Here is a 15141-nt window from a genome sequence, read left to right on the forward strand (position 1 = left end):
AGGTTTGATGTTGTCATTTAAAGTTAAATTGGATAGCTATATGGACAGGAAAGGAATGGAGGGTTATGGACCGAGTGCAGGTCGGTGGGACTAGGTGAGATTAAGCATTCGGCACGGACTAGAAGGGCTGAGATGGCCTGTTTCCGTGCTGTAATTATTATATGTTCAGCCATCAGCTTGGAGGTTACCCAGACGGAATATAAGGTGTCGCTCCTCCGACCTGAGTGTGTCCTCATCGCGGCAGTAGAGAAGGCCGTAGGTTGACATGTCGGAATGGGAAGTGGAATTGAAATGGTGATCACTCAATTCTTCTCTAATTTTTTAAATGATTATTTTACTTTAAGGATACATAAGTGCCTTTGCTATTCTCTTTACAGATCAATCTTTTTCTATTGACTCTCAGTTTTATAGTCACACCTGACTGAGGTCAACATTTTGAGTGGAACATAATATGTAAACAGCAGGAATTCTGCAGATGCTGGAAATTCAAGCAACACACATCAAAGTTGCTGGTGAACGCAGCAGGCCAGGCAGCATCTCTAGGAAGAGGTACAGTCGATGTTTCAGGCCGAGACCCTTCGTCAGGATTAACTGAATACAGTCGACGTTTCAGGCCGAGACCCTTCATCTAGTCCTGACGAAGGGTCTCGGCCTGAAACGTCGACTGTACCTCTTCCTAGAGCTGCTGCCTGGCCTGCTGCGTTCACCAGCAACTTTGATGTGTGTTGCTGGAACATAATATGTGGTGGTTTTGAGTAACTATTTGACTGTATAATAGTCACTTTTCCTTGTATATAACTTTCTTATGCTTGCTTGTATTGTTATGCTTGTCTACTAACCTAGTGGGCTGCCATACTGAGCTTAATAAAACTCTAGTTAGGCCACATCTGGAGTATTACATACAGTATGGTCACCCCATTATAAGAAGGTTGTTGAGGTTTTGGAAAGGCTGCACAAGAGGTGTAATGTGCTGCCTGGGGTGGTGGTAGAGGCAGGTATAATAGGGACTTTTAAGAGACATTAGATAGGCACATGAATGTAGGAAAATGGAAAGATATGGGCATTCGAAGAGATGAGTTGCCATTTGATTACTAATTTATTTGGTTCAGCACAACATTGTGATCTGAAGGGCGTGTTGCTGTGCTGTACTATTCTATGTCTATGTTTATTGAAGGGCAGGCTTTATACAACGTTTGCTAACTCTTGCTGTATTCATCTCTTGTTGCAGATGACCGCATTTGTTCACCTCCATTTATGGAGCTCGCTAACCAGTGTGGTGAGGACACGATGGCAGAGCTGAAGAAGCACAAGCTGACATTCCCATTGAGTAAGTGATTGGGATGCAAAAATCAAAACCCTGGGACAACTGCCAATGTCCCATGTTCCCATGTGCTGTTTAATATTCCAGCATTTCTTCCAACACTCTTACTCTTTGTATTCAGGGCGAGTATGTACTGTTACTTTAATGTTGAAAGATGAGGTGATTCTGCCTGTAAGGATTCATTATCCAACTTAGTAAACTATCCAATAAACATATAAATAAGTTGGTCTTGGGGAAACGATGATGCAGTTCATTATGTACACTTACATCACTGTGCTAAGCTACCCCAAACACAAACCCTCAGCCCACCTCTCAACCGCCTGCCTCATCTGAAACAAGGTGATCAGACTCTGTCATTTTTGTTTTTCTTATTTCTCCACACTGCGGGGATAGGCATGTTGCATTGATTCGCTTTCCACACTGCGGGGATAGGCATGTTGCATTGATTCCTGATGGGAAATACAGTTTAGTTCCAGCTTTCCACACTGCGGAGATAGGCATGTTGCATTGATTCCTGACGGGAAATGCAGCTTAGTTCCAGCTTTCCACACTGCGGGGATAGGCATGTTGCATTGATTCCTGACGGGAAATACAATTTAGTTCCAGCTTTCCACACTGCGGGGATAGGCATGTTGCATTGATTCCTGATGGGAAATACAGTTTAGTTCCAGCTTTCCACACTGCGGGGATAGGCATGTTGCATTGATTCCTGATGGGAAATGCAGTTTACAGGGGACTGGAAGAGCAGACTTGTAGGGAGAAGTTGAACACGTTCAGACTTTATTCCCTAGAACGTAGAAGAGTGAGAGGAGATTTGACAGAGGTACATAAGATTGAGAGAGGTATAGATAGGGAAAATGTAAGCCGTCTTTTTGCACTGCGGTTGGCTGAGACTAGAACAAGAAAGACGTTATGGGTAAAGGGTGAAATGTTTAAGGGGAATGTGAGGGAGATTTGCTTCATTCAGAGGGTCGTGAGAGTGTGGAATGAGTTGCCAGCACAGTGGTGCATGCAAGCTGGATTTCAACATTTCAGTGAAGTTTAGATGGGTACATGGATAAACGGGTATGGAGGGCTGTGGTCTGTGACGAGGTAGGTTAATAGTGTGGCCAGGAGGCCTGTTCCCGTGCTGTAGTGTATGACTTGACTATGGGAGGCAGAAAGGTTCAGGAACAGTTATCACCCCTCAACCATCAGGCTCTCAAACCAGTCACTCGCCCCAAAACCAAACTGATCCCACATCTATAGATCACTTTCAAAGACTTGTCATCTTATGATCTCAATATTTATTGCTTACTTTTTTATTATTTTTATTTTTTTCTTTCTTTTTGTATTTGCACAGCTTGTCCATTCTGTTAGGCATGGTTTTTCATTGACTGTATTGTGTTTCTTGTATTTATTGCAAATGTCGACAAGAAAATAAATGTCAGAGTTGTATATGGTGACATATATGTACTTTGATAATAAATTTGCTTTGAACTTTGAGGTGTGTCCAGGCCATACCAGAGCTGTAACAGCACACCAAGACTCAATGTACGGATATTTTAAATGTGATGCTGAGATGCATCCTGGGATACACTGGGACATGTCATCCGTGATGTAAGCTGGGGTCATCTAGTCTTTTCAATATCAGACAACCTCACCCAGGCGACCCAGCCAGGATTGATCAGGCCCTGGCTTCTGTCCCAGCAGCACTGGTCCACTGATCACACCTCTTGATCCATAGCCATCTCGTTGAGCAGCCCCCATTATACCAATGAGAGAGTAGGTTCTGCAGAGCAAGCAGCTAGCTTTGGTTTACTATACACAGTGACTATTGATTGTTCTTTGCCAGTCGCAACCTGTCCCCTGATTCACTGTGAAACCATCAGAGTCCCATTTTACTATACACCATAGACCATAAAATAGGGGAGCAGAATTAGGCCATCTGGCCCAGCAAGTCTGCTGCACTATTTCATCATGTCTGATTCATTTTTTCTCTCAGGCCTAATCTTCTACCTTCCGCCCCATATCCCTTCATACCCTGACCAATCAAGAATCTATTAACCACTGCCTTTAATATACATAAAGACTTGGCCTCCACAGCTGCCTGTGGCAATGAATTCCACAGATTCACCACTCTCTGGCCAAAGAAGTTCCTCATCTCCATTCTAAAAGAACGCTTGAAGTCTGTGTCCTCTAGTCTTAGACACTCCCACTATAGGAAACATTCTCTCCCCATTCACTCTATCAACACCTTTCACCATTCAACAGGTTTCAATGAGGTCACCCCTTATTCTTCTGAATTCTAGTGAATACAGGCCCAGAGCCATCAAACGCTGTTCATCTGACAATCTGTTCAATCCTGGAATGATTTTCGTAAACCTTCTTTGAACCCTCTCCAGTTTCAGCACATCCTTTATAAGATAAGGATTGCTTCTACTAAAATGCATGGCCATACACTTCCTGCCACTGTACTGCATATGCCACTTCTTTGCCCATTCTCCAAATCTGTCAAAGTCCTTTTGTTAGTCTCTCTACTTCCTCAAAACTAACTTCTCCTCCACCTATCTTCATATCGCTTGCTCTTCTGCACACCTCTGTTACAATGCGTGGTTATTTGTGTCAGCTAGAACCTGTCTAGCTATTCTCCTCTAATCTCTCTCGTTAATAATGCATTTTTACTCTCAAAATTGTTCCCTGGATTTTTTTGTTTTTCGCACCATTCTCTGTAAGCTCTAGAGACTGTTCTGTGTGAATATCCCAAAAGATCAGCAGTTTTTGAGATACTCAAACCATCCTGTCTGGCGCCAACAATCATTCCATAGTCGAAGTCACTTAGATCACATTTCTTTCCTGCGCTGATGTTTGGTCTGAAGAATTGAACCTCTTGACCATATCTTCATGCTTTTATGCATTGAGTTGCTGTCATATGATTGGCTGATTAAATATTTGTATTAACAAGCTGGTGTACAGGTGGCCATTGAATGTATGTCTTTTGGTTTTACGGTCTTTGTGGTTTTGGTTATAACTAGGCAGCTCTGTTCCTTCAGAGAATCATTCCCTACCTTTTGGAAAACTTGAGAGAGCAGAAAGCCCTGGGTTGATTGGGTAGGGAAGTGGAGGACTCCTTCAGATATTTTTATTTGCATGGTCTTGCAGTCTATCTCTTCTTAGCCAAGCAACATTGGACCAAAATTTGCTCATAGGTACTGTACTAAACACCACTGCCATTTCTAGGGTAGACGACTCCACATGGGAAAATTGGGAAAGATTGCCAAGGTCCCCCACCATCCAGGCCATACTCTATTCTTGCTGCTGCCATCAGGAAGCAGGTACAGTGGCCTCAGGACTCACCCACCAGGTTCAGGAACAGTTATCACCCCTCAACCATCAGGCTCTTGGACCAGAGGGGATAACTTCACTCAACTTCCCTCACCCCATCACTGAACAAATCCCACAAGCTCTTAATATTTATTATTTATTGTTATTATTGCTTTATTTGTTTCTTTTTCTTTTCGTATTTACAGTTTGTTGTCTTTTGCACGCTGGTCGTTCGTCCATCTTGTGTGCCGGTTTTCATGGATCCTATTGTGTTTCTTTGTATTTACCGTGAATGAATACCAGGGTTGTATATGATGACATACATGTCCTTCTAATAATAAATTGACTTTGAACTTTGAAGGGTGTTCTTGTGATCACTACATACATTTTAATGATCTTCTTTCTCTTTCTAGTTTGCAAAACCAGAGTGGCACATGGTACCAACTCTCATGAGGTAGGCAATAAAACAAAGCTTTGTATATCGTCAGTCAACCACTGTGAAAAACTATTTATTTGGACGAGATCCCATTCTATTGAATGCACCATTTTCAAGTTGAAAGTGGCTAATTATATTCAAATGAATCTTGATAATGTTTGTATCATCCGCTTATATGAAAGTATTGAATTTATTTCTTCCAGGGTGAGATTTGTGTATGAAAGAATGAACAAACCTAGTGGTATCCATTAGTTTGGAGGTGGGACTATCTGTTATAAGTGGGCGTTGGATCCAAGTGATTTTGTGATCCAGAGCTGCTTCAGAAATCACAAATGAGTAAAAAAAAAGCTTGTTGCTTACTGCTACTTCTTACGTGTTACAAACAATAAACAAAGAAAAGGACAAAGAACAAAGAAGCTGTGATGGTCTAGTCCAAAACTAATACTAAAATAATAAGCAACACACATCAAAGTTGCTGGTGAACGCAGCAGGCCAGGCAGCATCTCTAGGAAGAGGTACAGTCGACGTTTCGGGCCGAGACCCTTCATCAGGACTAACTGAAGGAAGAGTTAGTAAGAGATTTGAAAGTGGGAGGGAGAGGGGGAGATCCAAAATGATAGGAGAAGACAGGAGGGGGAGGGATGGAGCCAAGAGCTGGACAGTTGATTGGCAAAAGGGATATGAGAGGATCATGGGACAGGAGGCCCAGGGAGAAAGACAAGTGGGGGGGAAACCAGAGGATGGGCAAGGGGTATGGTGAGAGGGACAGAAGGAGAAAAAGGAGAGAGAGAGAGAGAGAAAGAATGTGTGTATATAAATAAATAACAGATGGGGTACGAGGGGGAGGTGGGGCATTAGCTGAAGTTTGAGAAGTCAGTGTTCATTCCATCAGGTTGGAGGCTACCCAGACGGAATATAAGGTGTTGTTCCTCCAATCTGAGTGTGGCTTCATCTTTACAGTAGAGGAGGCTGTGGATAGACATGTCAGAATGGGATGTGGAATTAAAATGTGTGGCCACTGAGAGATCCTGCTTTCTCTGGCGGACAGAGTGTAGGTGTTTAGCAAAGCGGTCTCCCAGTCTGCGTCGGGTCTCGCCAATATATAGAAGGCCACATCGGGAGCACCAGACGCAGTATATCACCCCAGCCGACTCACAGGTGAAGTGTTACCTCACCTGGAAGGACTGTCTGGGGCCCCGAATGGTGGTGAGGGAGGAAGTGTAAGGGCATGTGTAGCACTCGTTCCGCTTACAAGGATAAGTGCCAAGAGGGAGGTCGGTGGGGAGGGATGGGGGGACGAATGGACAAGGGAGTCGCTTAGGGAGTGATCCCTGCGGAAAGCAGAGGGGGGTGAGGGAAAGATGTGCTTAGTGGTGGGATCCCGTTGGAGGTGGCGGAAGTTACGGAGAATAATATGTTGGACCCGGAGGCTGGTGGGATGGTAGGTGAGGACCAGGGGAACCCTATTCCTAGTGGGGTGGCGGGAGGATGGAGTGAGATAATAATACTAAAATAATAACGAGACATCGGTGATAACAATCAACCTTTAAAGTAGCCAGACTCAATGCATGACACCGGCTACAAAAAAAACCTAAGAAACTTCTAGAAAAATACTACAATTACTGGAAAAAATCTCCTAGCAATTATATGTATATCGGTGATTGTAAGGTCATAAGATATAGGAGCAGAATTAGGCCATATTGCCCATCAAGTCTGCTCCACCATTTTAGAATCAGGTTTATTATCACCAGCATGTGTCACAAAATTTGTTAACTTAGCAGCAGCAGTTCAATGCAATGCATAATATAGAAGAAAAAAAAGTAAAAACAAATAAATAAGTAAACCAGTTACAGTATACGTATATTGAATAGCTTAAAATAGTGCAAAAACAGAAGTAATATATATTTAAAAAAAGTGAGGTAGTGTTCATGGGTTCAATGTCCATTTTGGAATCAGATGGCAGAGGGGAAGAAGTTGTTTCTGAATCGCTGAGTGTGTGCCTTCAGGCTTCTGTATCTCCTACCTGATGATAACAGTGAGAAAAGGGCATGACCTGGGAGCTGGAGGTCCTTAATAATGGATATGCCTTTCTGAGACACCGCTCCCTGAAGATGTCCTGGGTAATTTGTAGGCTAGTACCCAAGATGGAGCTGACTAGATTTACAACCTTCTGCAGCTTCTTTCAGTCCTGTGCAGGATCCCCTCCATACCAGACAGTGATGCAACCTGTCAGGATGCTCTCCACAGTACATCTATAAAGGTTTTTGAGTGTATTTGTTGACATACCAAATCTCTTCAAACTCCTAATGAAATAATAGTCACTGTCTTGCTTTCTTTATAACTACATCGATATGTTGGGAACAGGTTAGATCTTCAGAGATCTTGACACCCAGGAACTTGAAACTGCTCACTCTCATCACTTCTGATCCCTCTGTGAGGATTGGTATGTGTTCCTTCATCTTACCCTTCCTGAAGTCCACTATCAGCTCTTATGTCTTAATGAAGTTGAGTGCCAGGTTGTTGTTGCGATACCACTCCAATAGTTGGCATCTCTCACTCCTGTACGCCCTCTTGTCACCACCTGAGATTCTACCAACAATGGTTGTATCATCAGCAAATTTATAGATGGTATTTGAGTTATGCCTAGCCACACAGTCATGGGGATATAGAGAGTAGAGCAGTGGGCTAAGCACACACCCCTGAGGTGCACCAGTGTTGATTGTCAGCGAGGAGGAGATGTTGTCACCAATCCACACAGACTGTGGTCTTCCAGTTAGGAAGTCGAGGATCTGACTGCAGAGAGAGGTACAGAGGCTCAGGTTCTGCAGAGGGAGGTACAGAGGCCCAGGTTCTGCAGCTTCTCAATCAGGATTGTGGGAATGATGGTGTTAAATGCTGAGCTCTAGTCTATGATCAACATCCTGACGCAGGTGTTTGTATTGTCCAGGTGGTCTCAGGCCGTGTGAAGAGCCATCATGGCTGATCCAATTTTCCTTTCAGCCCCATTCTTCTGCCTTCTCCCTGTATCCCTGAACAATTAAAAATCTTTATCAACTTCTGCCTTAAATATACATAAAGACTTGGTCTCCACAGCTGCCTGTGACAATGAATTCCACAGATTCACCACTCTCTGGATGAAGGAATTCCTCTTCATCTCTGTTCTAAAGGGAAGCCCCTCTATTCTGAGGCTGTGTCCTCAGACTCTCCCACCATAGGAAAGATCCTCTCCACATCCACTCTACCAAGGCCTTTCACTATTCAATGCTTTTCAATGAGGTCACCCCTCATTCTTCTGATTATATACGAATACTAGCTAGCATAGGAAAGCTAAAGTTCAAGGAAAGTGACAATTTTACCCTCTAGTGAATCCAACATGGACCATGAGATATTGAAACCTTTTCATTGTCCATTTAAATTAAAGCCATAATTCTCTGCATAATAATCTTGCATAGGTATCTAGACAGTAAATCATCTCATGTCTGGGTTAACAATGTTTCCTTTTATCCACTATTCCCAGTGTCAAACTGCCGAGCTGCAGTGCCCTCACTTGAGAGGCAGGTATTCATGTCTCACGTCAGCGTCTCCGACAACTTTAAACTGGTGAATTATCTTTCAGCATTAGTCATGGGATGGATAATTGCAGAGACAAGTGAAGAGAGTGTTGATTCATAGAGGAATAGACTGTTAGAAATTTACATTTAACCATTGACAGTCGCAAGCAAATCTCACATTCCTCACGTCACTAGTGAGGTAACTCTTCCACTGTTGAATGAGCCAACTGGAGATCTCTTCACTGAAGGCAGTGGAAGTGAAAATTGGGAGAGATTTGCAGCATGTGGCAGGTTTGATGTAGTCTGATTCACAATATTGTCCTCAGCATGTGCCTTATTTGATGGTTACCCATTAACCCTTGCAACTTAGGGAGTACTGAATATTTCTCCATCACTGGACTAAGTCATCAGGCGCATTGTCTCCCAACAGAACTGTCCACAAATTGCTACTGCTCCCTTTATTAACCCAAGTAACAGAAACATTCACAGAGCTAATGACACCTGCAGCTTCTGAACAGTGAATGCGAGACAGCTGACAGCCTTGCTGCCCTTGTTCATGCTCAGCAAGATTTAGCTGACCTACACTGGTGCTACTTTCCTGCACTGAGCTTTAATTCCCTCAATGTACAATAATCTCTATCCTGGACATGAGATTCTGCAGATGCTGGAAATCCCAAGCAACACAAACAAAATGCTGGAGAAACTCAGCAGGTCAGGCAGCATCTACTGAGATGAATAAACAGTCGACGTTTCAGGCCGAGACTCTTCTTCAGGACCTCCATCTTGGATATAGATGGTTGACTGAATCTTCTCAGTCCTCTTGAGTCGAGAATTCCTATGTTCGAGGAGAAGAAATTTTGTTTCCTTCTTTTTGAATGACTCACTCTTTATTTTGAACCTCTGACCCTTGATGTTAGGCACCAATGGCAGGAAAAACGGCAGCTCCATATCTACCCTTTTGAATGCCCTAATTGAGGGTGCCACGGTAGCACAGTGGTTCGCGCGACACTGTTACAGCTTGGGGCGTAGGAGTTCAGAGTACAGTTCTACGGTCTTCAAGGAGTTCGTACATTCTCCCTGTGAGCTTGTGGGGTCCCTCTGAGTGTTCAGTTTTCCCAGCACAGTCCACAGACATACCTGTTAGTAGGTTAATTGGTCATTGTGATCCCACAAATATACATGTGCCCTTCTTTGGCTTAGGAAGTCAAGATCAGTGCATGTTATTCTACATACAGCCTTACTGGGACTTGACATAATTAGAACAACAAGTTACTTCTCTTCCACTCATGGCCCCTTGCTATCAATGACAACTGCTCTTTGCTTGGTTAGAATTTCTGTATAAGTGCATCTTGTTATGGCACTGGCATTCTGTTTTTAAACGTGAGAGTTGCTTCAAAGCTGTTTGCCCTTTAGAGACTCCAGTTCCTCAGAGTCACTGAGGTCATGGCCCTTTGTGAATTTTTTCGGCAGGACTCCAGGAACGTCAGAACTCGGGACTGTTACAGAGATACTTCTCAAAATTCTGCTAGTTCTGTAGCTGTAGTGAGATCGTGGCCAAAATGCAGCCTCCGTCTGTAGCTAATTGGATGCTGTCCAGCTTGAAATCCGTGGCTTGTTCTTACAACTCCAGTCAGGCTTGAAATACCCAGACACCCGGTCCACGCTCTCCTTCGTCAGCAGTGAAGATCTCTTCAGGCAGACTAAACATGCCAATTCTGCAAGTCTTCTGGATGGGTGGATGAAGCGTTTTGGAGCAGACCCCGAGGAGCCAGTTACAGCTCAGTGTCTGTTCTCTGACTTGGCTGCGGAAGTTCCAAATATGGGTCTCTTTATAAAGTTAGCACAGAATGCACAGTCCAAAAGATGAAAAGGCACCATAATAAGTAAGTATTGTGCCTAGGCAACATTCGGCTTGACACTGAATAAACTAATGGACAGAGAGACACTCTTAAACATAGGAGATTTTGCAGATGCTGGAAATCTGGAGTAACACACAAAATGCTGGAAGAACTCAGAAATTCAAGTTGCATCCGTGGAGGGGAATAAACAGTTGCTGTTTTGAGCCAGGACCCTTCATTCTGAGAAACGTCAGCTGCTTATTCTCTTCCATCAGTGCTTCCCGACTTGCTGAGAAACATTCTTTTATTGGTGTCATTAATGTGATAAGTATATTTGGAACAAAAGCAGGGGGAGGATTTTTGGACCCTTGAGTCTAGCTGACTCTCAGTTAGATGCCTCCAGTTCACCTTCACTCTTACTTTGCAAGCAGCTGGTGGACCAGTGCATAGAATAGTAGGTTAACTACTGGCAAAAGGTGGGATGGGCTCACTCTGTCATCACTGGAGTGTGACTTATTGAAAACCTGAAGTTCTTGACGGGATGGAGACGGAGAGGAAGTTCCTTGTTTATATACTTATTTATTGGGATACAGCACAGAATAGACCCTCTCGCCCCTTTGAGCCGCACCAGCCAGCAACCTCAATTCAGCCCTAGCCTAATATCGGACAACTTACGACCAATTAACCTACTAACCAGTAAGTCTTTGGACTGTGGGAGGAAACTGGAGCACCTGGAGGAAACCCACACGGTCACAGGGAGAAAGTAGTAACTCCTAACAGGTGATGATGGGAATCGAACCCAATGGTCACTGGTCCTGTAAAACATTGTGCTAACCACTACACTATCATCCTGCCTTTGTGAAATAATCTAGAGCTAGTTGTCACTGTTTAAAATGCTAACACTTGGTGGGAATTGTAGTCACTGATGAACTATACACATTAAATACTAGACTTTTTGTCAGACATAATATTGGATCTTCATGCTGTCTTAAGATGCTTTGCTGATGGTATCAAAAATAACAATAGGTTTAGGTTCTGGTATTAGGACTAATGATCCCTGTTTTGGCCCCTGTTGCCTTGGGATGTCTATTGTTGTGTGGAGATGATTCATTTACAGTTAGGTGTAAAGCAAGATGAATAAAACAATAGCGATGGAACTCTTCAGGGTGACGCGGTAGCACCGTGGGTAAAGTAACGCTATCACAGCACCAGGAGACCAGGTTCTGTTCTCACCGCTGTCTGTAAGGAGTCTGTACGTTCTCCCCGCGACTGCGTAGGTTTCCTCAGTATGCTGCAGGTCCCTCCCACAGCCCAAAGACGTACAATTAGCAGGTTAATGGTCCCATGGGTGCAGTTGAGCGGTGCAAGCTCATTGGGCTGGAAGGGCCTGATAATGTGCTGTAGTAGTCGGCAGCCGTTGACCCCAGGGGATCACGGGTTTGCGCCTCTGCTGGACTGTGTCCTCTCCAGGGTGCAGGCCTGGGCGGGAAGATTTGAAGAACCAGCTGTTGCCCATGGAGTGGACTCCCTGTCTCCGCTTCACTGATGTAGTCCAAGGGAAGGGCAAGTGCGGATATAGCTCGGCACCAGTGTTGTCGCAGAGTGAAGTTATAAACAATCAAACTGCCTTCGGGACCCTAGCTCCGGATTTCTTCCTCGGGGTTTACTCCCGAAGTGGGTATGGCCGCAAGGCAGCGGAGGTTTAAAATCAGAGTTTTCCTTCTAGGCTGGCTGATGAGCGCCACCTGCCCGAAAACGTGCTGTGTCTCCAAGTGAATAACAAATAATTTAAAAAGGCACCTTGTGCTTTGAGAGATGGCAGGCACCGGGGGTCGAGAGCAGTTTCACAGTGGACTCTCCTGCAGAATGGAGCCTCTTGGACCAGATTTTACTGAGGTGATGTTATTACCAATAACATCAACTCCTGGACTGAGCCCATTGTTGTGACATTCCAGGCTTTAGCTCAGATGTCAGTGGACATACATTCTTCAGCTGTGAACTCCTGTGATGGATTGGCTTCCCCAGACATCGTAGACTTGGTCAGAATTATTGTTTACCACTCTCCTTGTCCAGCGTGAACCGAAGTCAAAGACTGACATGGGTCATATGGTACACAACAGGAAGTAAATTTCCAGTGCACAATTAGAGAGTTTGCCAGCAGTTGAAGGAATAGCTTTTTTCCTTAGCTGCTCTCTTGCAAGAGAGTGTACTACAGTCATCTGTCCAGGTGCTATGTGCCAAGCGCCCTGTGCGTCCAGCTATCCAGCTGTTATGTACAATGTCTTTCTGGTAAGGACGTGCTTGCAATCAGCTGGCAAAAATGATTGTGTCAGGTTTTCTGTCAGCACCTGGTGCTTTAGAAGACAGTTTTTGCTGCTGTTCGTACCTTTCTGTGAGCTCTCAGTTGACACTCCTGTGTATTCTAGGGTAAGTGCTGGGATACTTTATGAGAAGTCATACAGGAGATGTGTTGGTTGGTTCAAGGCCATTTTAGTGATACTGAAATATGAGGCAATGCATGGAATTCTGTTAATCAGAAACACTTACTCACAAACATCAATCAAAGAAATGTTCCATTATCTTGCATTAACAGAAATCAGAATTATTTATTATCACAGGTGTGCAGTGAAATTTGTTGTTTTGCGGCAGCAGTACAATCATCATCGTCAGGTGCTACGCCCAGTTTGAGCTTTGACTGCCATGGCCCACACACTCCTGTTTCGGGTCAAGTGGATCAATTCATTGGTATTCATTTACAGTTCTCTGGCCGCTGTCTCCATCATCATTTGTCTTTGTCTTCCTCTTGCTTTCTTCCCTTCAATCTTTCCCATAATTACTGTGCATTCTAACTCCTCCTTCTAACTTCATGTCCAATGAAGTTACGTTGCCTTTTCATGATCTCATACATTATTTCTCTTTCTGTGTTTACTCTGTTCATGACATCCTCGTTAGATATTTGTTTCATCCATGATATTCTTTGCATCCTCCTCAAAACCACATCTCTGCTGCTTCAATTCGTTTCCTCATTTTACTAGATATTGTCCTACATTCTGAGCCATATAACATAACTGGATAAACGTAACGTTTCAGTACTCTGAGGTGGGTTGTCATGCCTAGTTTAGTATTGGTCAGTATACTCTTCATTCTCGTCTTTTGCCATCTCTATTCTTCTCTTGATGCCCATGTCACACTTGCTATCTGATGTCACCCAGCTTCCTAAGTAGCAAAACTTCTTTACTTGTTTTATGTCTTCCCTGTTTATTCTCAGCCTGTAGATAGGATTCTCCTTCTTTTTGGATATCATCATACATTCTGTCTTTTTGCAGTTGATAGACCCATTTTTGCACTTGCATCAACAATTATATCAATTAAGTTTTGTAGTTCTTCCTCCGTACTTGCAATTAACACAGTGTCATCTGCATATCTGAAATTATTGATGTTTTCACCGCCAACTTTGATGCCCAAGATGTCTCTTATTTTTTGTAATATTGTTTCACTGTACACATTAAACAAATCAGGGGAGAAAACACACCCTTGTCTGACGCCTGTCTTGATTCTCGTAAACTGTCTCACTTCTCCATCTATTCTTACAGCGGCAGTTTGTTCCCAGTACAGATTTCTGAGTAGGTGGAGGTCTTTCGAATCTAGATCTAGAGTTTTCTGTAATATTTCAAATAACTTATTGTGCTTCACTTTAGCAAATGCTTTTGTGTAGTCAATAAAACAAACAAATCTTTTTGCACTTGAATAGCTCGTTCTGATAGTATCCTTAACATCAATATCGTGTTTCTTGTACCTTTGTCTTTCACAAAACTACATTGTTCTTTACCTATTTCAGCTTGTATCTTACATTTAGCTCTTGTGATCAAAATTCTTAGAAGTATCTTGGTGATATGTCTCATTAAATTCACATTCTATTACTCCAGGTTTCTTAGGAAGAGTGATAAATACTGATTTTTTCATCTCTTCTGGCATTATTCCAGTCTCATAAATGTCATTGATTAAATCAGTAAATTTTTCAATTCCATAATCTTCAAGGGTGATAATTTGTTCTATTACTAATTCATCAGGACCTGCTGCCTTTCCTTTCTTTATCTTATTTATTACATTACGAACTTCAGATTTTAAAATACTTGGACCTTCAATGTTTTTCTTAATTTCTGGTTTTTTGCCTCAACCATCTTCAAACAATTCCTGAATATACTCAGTCCATCTGTTAATAATCTCATCTTTTTTCATGATAATGGTACCGTCCTTTGCTTTCAAACATCCACCTGAAGAACAGAGGAGCTTTTTACCAGTGATATTCTTGATTTGTTGATGTAACCTTTTTGGATCAGTAACAGGGATTCTTTCTGTTTGCTCACATTCCTGGTTTAACCATTCTTCTTTGGCCTTTTGACACAAGCTTTTAACTTTTTTATCTAAGGACTTGTATTCTATAGGATTTGCTTTCTTCCGTCTCCTTCCTTCCATTAGATTTTTGATTTCATCTGTCATCCATTTATTCTTTGTGCTTTTTTCTTTTTTAGGAATCGCTGACTGTACTGACTCTACCAAGGCTTCCTTTAGAGAGTTAAATTTCATTTCTACATGATTGCTATCATCTTCACAGATTCTATTTCTAGACTTTGAAATCTATTCCTTACTTCAATTGTAAATGTTTGTCGTAAGTTTTCTTCGTTAATTAAT

General features: G+C 42.9%; 1 protein-coding gene across 6 annotated transcripts in view; it reads left to right on the top strand.

The window, feature by feature from the left end:
• The window catches only part of itpk1a (inositol-tetrakisphosphate 1-kinase a), a 308158-nt gene that overhangs the window by 268820 nt on the left and 24197 nt on the right, over positions 1–15141 (top strand). For all 6 annotated transcript variants that reach the window (XM_072274778.1, XM_072274786.1, XM_072274785.1 and 3 more), the window contains 2 exons: positions 1229–1327; positions 5038–5078. In XM_072274778.1, coding sequence (XP_072130879.1) covers positions 1229–1327; positions 5038–5078 — 140 coding nt within the window. The remainder of the gene's footprint in view (positions 1–1228; positions 1328–5037; positions 5079–15141) is intronic.

The sequence above is a fragment of the Mobula birostris genome, chromosome 1 (genome assembly GCF_030028105.1).
Source record: "Mobula birostris isolate sMobBir1 chromosome 1, sMobBir1.hap1, whole genome shotgun sequence".
Taxonomy (NCBI): domain Eukaryota; kingdom Metazoa; phylum Chordata; class Chondrichthyes; order Myliobatiformes; family Myliobatidae; genus Mobula; species Mobula birostris.